Here is a 13,437-nt window from a genome sequence, read left to right on the forward strand (position 1 = left end):
ACACTCCATATGCCAGCAGTGTCGAATCATCTCTATTCCTTTGGCGTTATTCTTTTTTTTAAAAAGTTCTTCCTATGAAGAGGCCAGTTAATGACCTTACTGGTATGCTTATCAGGCCTTGAATTTGAAAAGTATATGTGCATTTATTATAAAGGTATAATAATGGGAAGTATTTGTATAGTCAGAAGTTTAATTATTATGAGAGCGTTTCTTTTAAGGAATTTCTCGTAATATGTACGAGGTTTCTTCAAAGAAGTCTTCTGGGGGATGGTAAGGATGATGAGTGTGTGCAGTACTGCCATCAGGTTAACAGATCCCAGCGAATCTTCCAGCCCGTGAACACGGGTGATTCCCCGCCTGCTTAGGTCTTTGGTTTCTTTGAGTCGTCCCGAGTGTGTGGCTGAGGAGCGTCGAGGTTTATTTACCGTTGGACAGTGATGATGCTCTGGGTAAGGAATTCCAAAGAGACTCTCTCATCACGGTTGGCGTCCCAGCCCTGCCACTGGTAAGCCTCCTTAGGAGTCCCCAGGCTCTGTTAGTCAAGTCGGTGCTTGTGTATTTTGAATCATTTGTTAACTTGAAAATTAATGAAAGTCTGGCAGCACGGTGATGCTGCTTGAGGGAAGAGACCTTTTGAAGAGTCGAGCTTAGCTCTCTCTGCACACCTCTGCTGGGCGTGTGGAGGGTCGGTGAGAACTGATGGTGCAGGTGTTGTGTGTGACCCTGTGCCAGAGATCAGAAGATCTGTGTTTGGATTGTGCAGTGAGAGGATTTATTACAGTCACCAAGACAAGAACTGCTGTTGGTGTGAATACATTACGTGGTTCAAATCAGGATGCTTGTGAGAGAAAAATGGTACAGTAGTACGAATCGTGCCAGGGTAGCACAGATTGCAGCGGGGGCATCTGGTCATCCTACCTGATGACTTTCTGGTACTGTACAGAAAGAAGTTTCGAGTTACCCAGAGTCTCAAAGGAGTTTTCTTGAAGTAGAACTGTAACTACCTTGAGCACTATTGTTCCTTTTCTTTTCTTTTCTTTTCTTTTTTTTTTTTTGTGGGTCTGGGGATGGAATCCAGGGGCATTTGACCTCTGAGCTACACCCCCTGCCCTATTTTTTATTCTTTATTTTGAAACAGGGGAGCTGGGAATGGTGGCACACACTTATAATCCCAGCATTCAGGAGGCTGAGACCGGAGGATCGCGGTTCGCACACCGCCTCAGCTACTTAGTGAGGCCCTCTGCAACTCAGTGAGACCCGGTTTCAAAATAAAGAATAAAAAAATAAAGCCAGGCATGGTGGCACACTCTTGTAATCCCAGCATTCGGGAGGCTGAGACCTGAGGATCACGGTTTGGGGACAGCCTCAGCTACTTAGTTGATCCCTCCGCAACTCAGTGAAACCCAGTTTCAAAATAAAGAATAAAATAGGGCGGGGGGTGTAGCTCTATGTTACGCTAAGTCTCACTAAGTTACAGAGGGTCTCGCTAAGTAGCTGAGGCTATCTGCGAACCGCGATCCTCTGGTCTCAGCCTCCTGAATGCTGGGATGACAAGATTGCGCCACCATGCCTGACTTTGTTCCTTGTTTACTTTGCCTTCTTTTAGTGCCAGTGGGTTTGCACTCATACTTTGTGTTTTCCTAGGGGTGGTAAGTTACTGCATTGCCCCTGGGTCTTGGAGACACTAAAGATGTCTGGGCTGCCCCACAGGTTCTGTTGGACTTGGTCTGGGGTTGGAGTTCGGGTTTTTAAACTATGATGAATTTTTTTTTCTGAAGCTGGGTTAGGAAGATGTATGAAATGCATTGAAGTTGAGGAAATGCTCTCAGGATCCACAGAGTACAGTCTTTAATACCTAGGTGTTTTAAATATGTAGCATATTTTCAGTAGTCCCTATGGGCATTGTCTGCTTTGAAATTTTATTTTGTAGTCATTCAGACTTATTTTTTAGGATGCTTGTGAGAGAAAAATGTTACAATAGGTAATTTTAGGTAATTATAGTAAATTTTAACATGAGTCAAGTGTACTTTTGGGCTATGATATTTTTTAAAAGTCATAGGTATAGACCCCGTTTATCTGTCTAGAACTGGGGTCAGCAAACCCTTCTTTCTATAACTGGTGTTTTTCTGGACACCACACACCCGTTCACTTCTGCTTTCATGCTGCAGTCACAGAGTTGAGTGGTTGGGGCAGAAACCACATGACCCTTAAGCCTGAAATATTTATTGTCTGGCCCTGCAAAAATAGTTGGCTGGCTGCTGGTCTAGATAATCATGATAAATTTAGAATGTTTTTTAAAATACGTTAAGCATGTGAGTTGGCAAGTATCTAAGAACTGACATAGTTTTTTCTTTTTGAATCCAGATGATTCACCTCCAGCGGAAAGGGAACCAGGAGAGGTTGTGGACAGCCTGGTAGGCAAACAGGTGGAGTATGCCAAAGAAGATGGCTCCAAAAGGACTGGCATGGTCATCCATCAAGTGGAAGCCAAGCCCTCCGTCTACTTCATCAAGTTTGATGACGATTTCCATATTTATGTCTACGATCTGGTGAAAACATCCTAGATGTCATCATGAACTTGGCCACATTGGTGGAACTATTAAATGTATAATTTGTAGACATAAAGACTCGATTGCTTTCCAGTTTAATGAAAGCTTAAATGTCCCTGCGAACCCACAATCTCTGCCAGCAGAACTGGTTTTGCTCTGAATAGTACAGATTGATGTCAACACAAAGCATTTGTGTAAGGAGAACTCCCTCCTCTCACACGAAGTCTGTCTGTTGGGAGGGGAGTTACGGGCAAGTCTGGTGAAGGTTGAGCTAGTATCACAGTCATTTAATAGATCCTAATCACTCCCCCTTCGCGCTAACACTGTCTTACTCTTCTGCCACAATGCAAGCATAGTTTGGTATTTTTGTTACTGCCTTTTTTGAGATATATGTACTATGCCTACCTGTTTATACCTGTATCTGTGTGCTGCGTGTATAACACATGCACACGCACACCACTGGCAGACTTTCCTCGTGGATTGGGTGGGGCAGTACAGGAGTGTTTGACCTAACTCAGTCATACTGATCATGCTCCTGCTTTTTATTTAAAATCAAATTAGGGCACAGGAAGCACACAGGGACGTTCGGGTTGTATGAGAAAAGTTCAGCACACCGTTTCAATCTGGAGGCTTTAAACTGTGAGTCCAAAAGTGAATTGTGAAAGTTAATGACCCACATTAGAATCTGATAAACTGGTGAAAAAGTCTGGGTAACTGGCTGCCTTTCATTACAAGCTTTGTGGATTTTTTGTTTGCTTGTTTACATGTTAGTCGTGAATACTTTTTGACAAAGCCCGGGTCCTTGGTTCTCAGTGTCACTAGGTATGTTTTGGAAGGCACATTTGGTCCATTATTTGTAATTATCAGTCATCTGAACTTCAGTACACGGATTTCAAAGGCAACAGCACATCAGTGGTTTATGTGTATGTGATAAGTTCCTGAAGAACAGTGCTTTTATACCAGAAGTGCAAGTCTAAAGAGTGGCCTCATTGTCTTCTAACAAGTTCTCTGGGACTTCTTAGTTTTTATTACTGTTATTGTGCTGATATATAATTATGGTCAAGAAAGCCTCTTCTCCCCTTCTCTACCCCCATCCCTGCTTTTCCCCACAAAGGCTGTCTGGACAAGTAAGAGCTCGACCGCTTGGCACCTGCTCCAGTGCTGTTTGCTCTTGTCCTGCAGTGCCCTCGGGTTTGTGTGTCGGTGATGTGTTGTTGCCATCGAGGGCCCCGTCCTGCAGGGCCGTTTGAAGCCCGGTAGAGCCGCCAGTGTGGTTGGTCAGCCAAATGAGTGTTCTCTGTTTTGGAAGAACTTGGAGGCTGAGCCAGGAGAAAGGTGAGGCGTGGGACCAGCCTCTTGTGGAGTGGGCCGTCTTACCTGTGGTTTGGGCAGCACCTACGTGTGTATGCTGTCAACCAAAACTTGGAGGTTTGGGTCAGTGGTCCGTGTGATCTCTGTTTGGGCTGCTTTTGGTGTTCGAAATCATGTCGTAGTTTGAAGGCCTCGCAGCACAGGTTGCCTGGTGCCCATTTTAGCCTTGCTGAGGGCTTGTGCCTTGTGCTGCTTCTGGACAGCAGTGACTGCTCCCACGTGAACACAGTACCTCATCAGTTCTTCTCTGTCCCTAACTGTGATCGCCCGTGCCCAGCGCTTCACCGCGGGCAGTCGGGGGCGAGCTTCTCAAAGCATCGTGACCCCCAGTCGCAGGTGCTTGTCACAAATGTGGGTGAGCAGGCATCGTCCTGCAGCCTTGCTCTCGTGTGTCTCCCTGCATAAAAGCTGAGCCTGGCTCCCGAGCCCGTGCTGCTATTTGTGGTGCCAGTTGGCGAGCGTGTCTGGCACGCACAGTGTGCAGAGCGTGGCGCAGTGACTTCAGCCTGGGAACCTAGTTCCTTTGAAGTGTCCTGAGGGTTGGGTCAGTTAAAACACTTCTAGCATTACCTAATGGCTTGCATTGTGGTTTTTCTGCAAGCGACTTCAGTGACTTTAATACACCCAGACCTCCCAGTCTCTAGAGGAATGCAGCATCGTACTGATTTCCTTTGTCCTTCCATTTATTGCCTTTAGGCTGAGGGAAAGGGAAGGGTTTTTTGTTGTTGTTGTTCTTTTGGGTTCTTTCCTTTCTTTCTCTTTTTTATTATTTTTTATTTTTTCATATCTTCCCCCATACTTTTGTGGCATACACCACAATTAATGGCGCTGTGACTAATTCTGCTCCCAAGCCCATGTCTCTTGGGCTTTATTTTAGGCTCATGTTTCAGATCTGCATGCATTGCTTGCATTTTTCTGGTATCTGAATGTTGGTTCCTTGTTCTAGGAATTCAACATTAATTTCCAAAATTATCATGGGACTTGTGAAAAGACAAGACATGAATCTATGTATAAAACTTACTGGCCTTTCTCATTTACCTGCTCTAGTATTGTATTGTGTGTGCGTGCGTGTGTGATGTCAGGCTGCCATGTAAGACTTCAGAGAACCTTAAAAGCAGACCATCCTTTTTGCATGCTCTATTCTAAGTAGAATGTCCAATGTAACTAACTAAAATTGCATGTCAGAGATATTTAGGTTTTTTGTTTTCTTTCTTTCTTCCTTTCTTTCTTTTTGTTTGCTTTCAGTTTCCTGTATATTTGCTTACTGTGCTGTTTAGTGGTTGTAGGATAAAATGCACTGGTGAAGCAAACGTAGTGCCAACAGAAGGTGGTCTTCCAGTTGTGCATGTCATGCAGCATTTGAAGGGACTGTGCATTCTTCAGAGTCACAGTCACTTCTACACCAGATTTCATTTCTATTCTTGTTTTATGTGCCAAACCCCAAAGTGCATTGGGCTTGAATCTCTGAACACTGTAGACCCATTAGAAGACTGTTCTGATTGTCACAAATTGTAGTGCCTGAAAACACTCAAACTGATTGTCTTAAAAAGTGAAAGTTCTCCAAAGACACAACAGGAACAATGATTCTAGCAAATTCTGATGGAAACGACTGTGGTTCCTTGGAAGTGCTGCGCTCTGTACCTCCATCACTAGTGCAGTCGGGTGAATGTGTGTAGTTCAGAGGTCTTCGTGTTCTCATTTTAAAACTAGGTAAATGACCTCATCTTTCAAGCTTGAATTCATTTTTAATTTTAACTTTATTTTATACAGTGTGTAGACAGTTCCCTGTTCTCTGCATTTAGAAGTATACACAATATAAATCTGTTAATTCTGTAAGTACTTTTTATAATTATGATGTAACTCTATCCTATCCTTAAAACATTTAAAATAAACCCTTTATGTGCAACTTCTGACTGTAAATTTTGTGCTTGTTAGCAAAATGTGATGTGTTAAACCTGATTCTGAAAAAAGGTTTTTAAGCCAAGTTACCGTTTCCACCACATACAAATATCAGCTATGGATAGAAACAGAAATTTTGTTTGATAGTACATGGAAGAATGCCTGAAAGGACAAGGGACAATAATTTATATCCTAAGGATCTTAAGTCTGTGGTTAGACAGTGACGAGGAAATTTAGTTTATCATTAGATTTTAAACTGTAAAAGAGTGGTTTGAAGTAGAATCAAATGTTTTATACTTTGCTATCTAGTCTTTGAATATTGCTCAGAGACCTTTAGTCATGACCTAAACACTGGTCAGAGAGATTAAGGATAAAAACCTGTACCAAAGTAGTGTGTTCTATGTTGTATCTTCCTTTGGTAGTTTTAAATGAGGTTTATAGAATTTGTGATATGCTTTCATTGAAATTTTTTAATAATGCTTCCTTGTTCACTCTGGTCTAAGGGCCATGCTTAAGGCCAGGACAGGAACAACCCCCTTTTCCCTGATTTTAAGAGAATGGATGATACTGGGTGAGGGCTAAAGCAACCCTGGGCTCCGGACCCCTGCTTCCAGGCTTCTGTGGGTGTGGCCACTGTGACCGACCGTAGTATCAGGAGGAACAAGCCACTGGGAAGCCCATTTGGCTCTCTGACTTTCTTGCTGAAGGCAGATGAGTCGGTGTCTTGCGTCTACTGATACTTTCCTTAAGAAGTAACCACGGTTTAGTCCAAATCGACTCGTTGGCCACTCCTGTGGGTGAGTTGGAGGGAGGCCCTCTTTTTTTTAATGTTCCTTCTCTTGGCACAGTTAAATATTTTACACTAATAAAACATTAGCACCAACCTACTTGCCTCCCTCCCTCCAAGACCTGTGAGGAGAAGGAAGACCTGGCCTTCCTCCCTGCTTTACACCCAGAAGTCCAGGATCATGGGGCTGGCTTTGTGCTCAGGTCCCCAGCTGCTCTGTTGATGCCTCAATTATTTTAGTGGGGTGATTTGAGTAATCTATAGTATAATGTCTGACCAGTTTTTTTTTTTTTTTTTTGGTAACCTTATTTCATAAATTGATAACAAAGTGTTTTATTTCCAAATTGAGCCTAATAAAAGGCTTCACGTTAAGTGACTAGAATATAGGCTTTGGTGTCTCTATTTGTATACTAAGTATTAGAATTGGTTCCAAAATTACCTTTTTTTGCCAATTAGGATGCTAACTTTAAAAAAAAAATAGTTGGTACATTATAATTGTACATCATAGATTCATAGCGATGAGTTGATTTATGCAATGACACTGTTTGGTCTGTGTCCGTCCCCACACCTGCTCTTGCTCTCTCCTCTCTTCCTTCCAGTCCCCTTCCCCTACTCTACTGGTCTCTCTTCATGAGGTCCTTCCAAAGCTGCTCTAAGTACACCGTGAAATTAGTATCTTTACAAAACCTGAATTTCTTAGCCTCGTAGTACATGGCAGTGTACCTAATTGTTACAGTAATTCATTTGTCTTATGTCATTATTTCTTTTCAGGCCAGAGTCTCATAGAAGTAAGTATTTTAAATTATTTCTCTGGACTTTCCTAATCTCCACCTGCGCTTTAGATCGGTTAAGACAGGTATTGATGGTTTTAAACCAAGTAGCAGGTGGATTTCGATTTTTATTTGGCGCGTAAGTGTGAGTAAAAATGACATTGGGATTCTCCCTGCTTGACTTTTAAACTAGGCCGCAGGGCCGGGTGCGCTGTGGGTCCCTGCCAGCCCCTGGGAGTCCTCTCCCTGCAGTCCCTCTGCTTTCCACTGGCTGTTCTGAAGCGGAGTAGGCTTACTCCTGGCTGCTCTCATCCTCTTCCTCCCCCATTACTTTATCACACCAGGGAAGCTGCCTAAAGTAGTTTATAAGATGGGCCAGCTGTAGGATATTGTCTTTGTGTTGGAACTGTTGAAGGAGGTTATCATGACAAAAAGCCTTTTTAAAACCTTGATGCTAACTTAAGTTTGTTATTTTAATTATTATTATTTATTTATTTTTTGCAGTATTGGAGATTGTACCCATGGGCATTCTACCGCAGGGGATTCTACCTCCAGCCCCACTTTTTATTCTTTATTTTGAAACGGTCTCACTAAGTAGCTGAGGTAGCCGTGAACCTGCGACCCTCCAGTCTCAGCCTCCCTTACAAGTGTGCGCCACCACGCCCAGCCTATTATGTTACCTTGAGTTGCTCAACAACTCAAGATTGGATTTCAGCAAAAGATTTTTACCTTGAACTAGTCCCCTGCAATTCTCTAAGAAACTTGATGGTAGGTTCCGCCATCTTCCTTTTATACTGGATTTTCTCGCTATTGCTAAGAAGCCTTCATAATGTCACAGCATTATTCTTGGCAAAGACTAATAATTTTTAATAATAACACTAATGTTCTGTTGTGGTAGAAAAGAAAGGTAAAAGTTGTTAGGATACTAAAAAGACTACTGAGGCCAGGTGTGGAGGCACACACCTGTAACCCCAGTGCTTGAGAGGGTGGCACAGGAGGATCACAGGTTCCAGGGAGCGCCAGCAACTTAGACTCTCAGCAACTAGTGAGACCGCTTCAAAAGCAAGCAAATAGCTCTGGGGGGGTCTAGCTTAGAGCTGGAGTGTCCCTGCATTCAGTTCCCAGTAAATAAAACAGGACTGGCGTTTGCAGTGTCTGCTCGTTGCAGACAAGTAAAAGATGTATTCCTGTAGAGAGGGAAGTGGCCTTTCTTTAAAAAGGACAGTTGCAGCTGGGCATGGCGGTGCATGCCTGTAATCCCGGGGCTTGGGAGGCTGAGACGGGAGGAGGTTTCTGGCCAGCCCCAGCAACTTAGCAAAGCTGTTTCCAGATTTAATAAGACAGTCGCACACACTGAGTTGTGCACGACAGGAGAGTGACCGTCACTGTCTGCGCGTCCACCTAGCGCCTTCTGTGTGGCTGCATTTAGTTACAGCCTGTTCCTTTCTAAAACGATCCAAAATACACACTATCCAAGGCTACTCCGTCCCTTCCCCTCCCCTCCCTCCCTTCCACAATACTGGAGGTAGAACCCCAGGGCACTCTACTTCCAAGCCATACCCCCAGCCCTATTTTTTATTCTTTATTTTGAAACAGGGTCTCACTGAGTTGCAAAGGGTCTAAGTAGCTGAGGCTGTCCGCAAACCCAGATCCTTCTGTCTCAGCCTCCCAAATGCTGGGATTACAAGTGTGTGCCACCATGCCAGGCTCCTTTCTAATAAATAATTCGAATCTATCTCATTCCTTTGGAATGTGTACTCAAAAGAAACTACCAGCTGGGCATGGTGGTGCTCAGAGGTAGAATGCCCCTGGGTTCCATCCCCAGTACCACAAAAGAGAGAGAGAGAGGGGGGGGGGAGGGAGAAGAGGAGGAGGAGGAGGAGGAGGAGGAGGAGGAGGAGGAGCAACGCACACCATTGGGCTGTGTGTGGGTGACTCCCATAGTCGATGAGACTTGTAGCTCTTCTCTCTGGCACTCTGTAAAGTGGTGGAGGTTGTGGGTGGCTGCAGGAGCCAAGCAAGGAGAAGAATCATGTGTGGGTCGTTAGGAGGAGGTGACTTTAGCAGGCTACCCTTCTGAGAGGTAATGTTGTAGATCTCCTGTCTGGAATATATAACTGGAGGTCATTAAACTTTATTTTGGGGTTTGGGTTTTGGAGGTACTGGGAGTTGAACTCAGGAGCATTCTGCCTCTGAGCTATACCCCCAGCCCTATTTGATATTGTTCATTTTGAAACAGGTTCTCACTGAGTTGCAGAAAGTCTTGCTAAGTTGATGAGGCTGGCCGTGAACCTGCGGTCCTCCTGTCTCAGCCTCCCAAGCACTAGGATTGCAGGCATGCACCACCACACTCATTTCATTAAACTTTAGAAGTGTTGGTATCTTACTGTAACTTACAGATCAGATCTAACTTAATTCAGCTTTAATGCTATTCAGATAGCAAATATCTATATTTTCCTTTTCTCTTTCTTTCCTTCCTTCCTTCCTTTCTTTCTTTCTTTCTTTCTTTCTTTCTTTCTTTCTTTCTTTCTTTCTTTCTTTCTTTCTTTCTTTCTTTCTTTCTTTCTGGTGGTGGTACTGGGGTTCCTGGAAGGCCTTCTACCTCCGGGCTACACTCACAGACCTATTTTTTATATTTTTATTTGGAAACAGGGTCTCTTACGCCAGCGCGGCTGGCTTCGAACCTGCGCGATCCTCCTGTCTCCGCCTCCCAAGCGCAGGGATTACAAGCGTGCGCCACCACGCCCGGCAATATGTCTATTTTCTAAAGGAGAACATATATAAATAATTTCATAAGCAACCTAAAATCTTTTGTGGAAAATGTGGATATAAATGCTTGCCCTTCTTAGGAATTCTTTACCATTTGTGAGTTTGTTTTGTGGTACTGGGGATCGAACACAAGGGCCTTCTACCTCTGAGCTACACCCCAGCTCCGCTTTATTTTATTTTTATTTTGAAAAAGGGTCTCACTAAGTTATAGTGTACTGGCCCCAAACCTCCGATCGTCCTGTCTCAGCCTCCAAAGTACTGGGATTGGAGGCATATGCCATCACACCTGGCTTGTGACTTTTTAATCTGTCATGTTGAAAATTACTGACCAGATGAGTGTGAATGACAGGGTATTTTACCACCTATTCTCAGAGGCAGTTAGCAGAAATGGCTTCTGAAACTCATGACCACTGGTATTTTTTTTAATTTTCTATTCAGAGCTGGGCACAGTGGCACACTCCTGTAATTCTATCATTTGGGAGGCTAAGGCAGGAGGATTGAGGTTCAGTAGTTTAGCAAGACCTTATTTCAAAGTTACAAAAGAGGCCTAGGAGGGGGTGTAGCCTGGAGGTAGAATGCCTCTGAGTTTAACCTCCATTACATCCCCACTCTGGGGGTAGGGGAAGCTGGGGTGCTATGATTTGGAGAAGCAGTTGGCTTTGCTGACAAATTAACAAGGTCTGATAAGAATAAGCCTTGGGCCAGGCGTAGTAGTGCACACTTGTAATCCCAGCATTTGGGAGGCTGAGACCGGAGAACCGAGATCTTGGTTCGAGGACAGGCTCAGCTACTACTTAGGCTCTTTGCAACTCATTGAGACCTTGTTTCAAATAAAGAAAAAATAGGACTGGGGGTGTGGCTTGGTGGTAGAATTCCTCTGGGTTCCATCCCCAGTACTGCAAAATAAATAACTAAAATAAATAAAATAAGCCTCGGGCAGATTTAGTCAAACCTAGCATTCTTGATTTTGTTTCTGTAAAACATCTCTTGTTCCTTAGTCTCATTACTTGCAGCATTTTCTGAACATCTCCAAGCATCTAGTTTCTTTATCCAAACAGAATGATAATATGTCTTAATATTTTTTTAAAAGCATTTGGAAAGAGTTGTGTTTTGCCTAACTTGTCAAAATAAGCAACAATCTTTATTGCTTGTAAAACTAGTAAGATAGCTAGGCATGTGGCATATTCCTATAATCCCAGTGACAGGAGAATCACAAGTTCAAGGCCAACCTGGGAAACTTTTGGTTTCAAAATAAAAAGGGCTGAAGATGTAGCTTGGTGGTAAGGTTCCCTGGGTTCAGTCAACCTAGTACCACAAGAAGTAGAAGTGTGTGTGTGTGTTGGGGGGGTAAGATAATGTAACAAGCTCTTGTCTGTAAATCGCCCTGGCCTGTCTTGAGTATTGCTGTGTCCCAAGCTTGCCGTGGCCTGTGTGCAGCAGGTACATTCCCTGTCCCTGCGCCTGGCTTCGGACGAGGAGCATCAAGACGGTGTGTTCATGGCGGACTTACTGTGTCCAGAGACGCCTTAAAGTCTGTTCTTTGTGAGTCTAAAGAGTGGTATAGTATAAAAATCAAATGCAAGTCACTCACAGCATATTTCAGTTTGCAGCCACAGCCAGCGCTTTGCAGACAGTACCTGGGCACTCACCGAGGCTCCTTTTCCAGGACAGGGCTTTCCGACCAGGCAACCCAAATGGGAGGCCTTGGAGCAAGAACCTTTGGGCTGGTCTGGGCCTTGGCTGATGCAATGTTATGTCTGCTAAATGGATAGAATTGTTTGCCTGTGTTTTCTTATCCTTAAACGGTTGTGTTGCCGTGTGGAATGAGAGCAGGAGGAAGGTGCCAGGGTGATTGGGTGGGTCACCTGCCCAGACACGCCCTCTTGCCCTGCAGCCTGAGTTTAATGATGAGAATATTGTGGTATTTAATGGACTTCAAAAACATTGGCATATTTTGAGGAAGGAAACTACGAAAATGGGACTTGAGTGAGAGAAGATACTTTAATGTGTCGTTTTTCAAACACTGGAAAGAATGCTAGGTTTGACTTAATAATGTACGTGCAGGTTCAGCACTGAACTGAGTGAAGTAGAAAATTTCCAAAGTCGATATGGAGGTCTTCAGTAAGAAGCTGATTGTTCTGAGGCTAATTGTTAACTTTTCGTTATAGTTATATGCCATTGAGGTTTTAAGGACTCAGTGTGTACGAAGTAAAGTTCAGTTGTCACACATTTATTTAGGTCACGTTATACTGTGCTAAGTTTATTTTTATGCCCTTTGAAGGTAGGATTGTAAGACTCCTGTTAGAAGGGATATCATTACATGGAGCTCTAGTTCATTGTCTGAAATACTGTATCATCTTGGTAACTTTTGGGTTAAGTGTATTGGAGAAGGAAATCCCCCCAAGGGAAATGTACGAGAGCACGTTATTAGGAAAGAAGTAAGTTCATTCATACGGTGCCTGAAGTACCTATACCCAGGAAACACTTGGCGGTCCTTGTCAAGTTCAGTCCGTCTTTAAGTAGATCTCTTTGGCTACAGCTCTGAGACCCACCTTTGCGTCAGAGCCCCTTCTCCCAGGGCAGAGTCACGCGGTAAAGCGCAGCGGTTCTCCTGACGTCGAGGCTGCTTTCACGGGCCCCCAAACGTTGCCATCTCGCTTGCAGAGGCCCCTGCGGTGTCCACACCGGGCAGCTTGCTGGGCTGAGACCAGGCACCAGCAGACAGGAGTCAGGTGGCTGCTCGCCCCTGCTTTCCGGGAGGAGCAGTCCGGTGAGTCTGGCGCGGCTGCAGTCCTGCTGTGGGTCTCAGGAGGACCGTGAAGAAAGAAGACACAGAAGCCACGTCAAGTCCTCCGCGGCCTGCGAGTTGGCCCGTGTGACTGCCAGGTGAGGAATGCGCCTCTTGTTGGCAGGCTTTGCCGTGACAATGCTCCTGCACAAAGCCAGGCTGGGCGTGGTGGCGCACGCTTGTAATCCCCACGCTTGGGAGACTGAGACAGGAGGATCGCACAGGTACAAAAAAAAGTTCACAAACCCAGATATGCCCTTCCAGAAAATTCGGTTGCTACTGTGGGTCCTTAAAAAGTGGTTCTGTGCTTGCTTCATCAGTGGCTGGTGGTTGGCTTCTAACTCCTTTTGGGTTCTTTACTCCTCTGGGATGGATAGGGGTTAAATGTCTTCAGAGACAGGAATTCACTGCAGAGTAGTTTTCTCATCAGAGGTCAATGGTGCTAAGAATGCAGTTATTACTTCTGACCTATGTCTGGCCAGTGCTTCCAAGTGCAGCTTGAAA

At 44.4% G+C, this 13,437-nt stretch overlaps 1 protein-coding gene across 1 annotated transcript in view; it reads left to right on the forward strand.

Moving 5' to 3' along the window:
- Positions 1 to 2,598, forward strand: part of SPIN1 (spindlin 1) — a gene marked incomplete at its 5' end in the record, with an annotated part of 37,988 nt that extends 35,390 nt beyond the window's left edge. The window contains one exon of the mRNA XM_080709209.1: positions 2,365 to 2,598. Coding sequence (XP_080565335.1) covers positions 2,365 to 2,564 — 200 coding nt within the window. The 3' untranslated portion in view covers positions 2,565 to 2,598. The remainder of the gene's footprint in view (positions 1 to 2,364) is intronic.
- Positions 2,599 to 13,437: the final 10,839 nt, after the last annotated feature.

The sequence above is a fragment of the Muscardinus avellanarius genome, assembly GCF_963383645.1.
Source record: "Muscardinus avellanarius genome assembly, chromosome: 13".
In the NCBI taxonomy this organism is placed as follows: Eukaryota; Metazoa; Chordata; class Mammalia; order Rodentia; family Gliridae; genus Muscardinus; species Muscardinus avellanarius.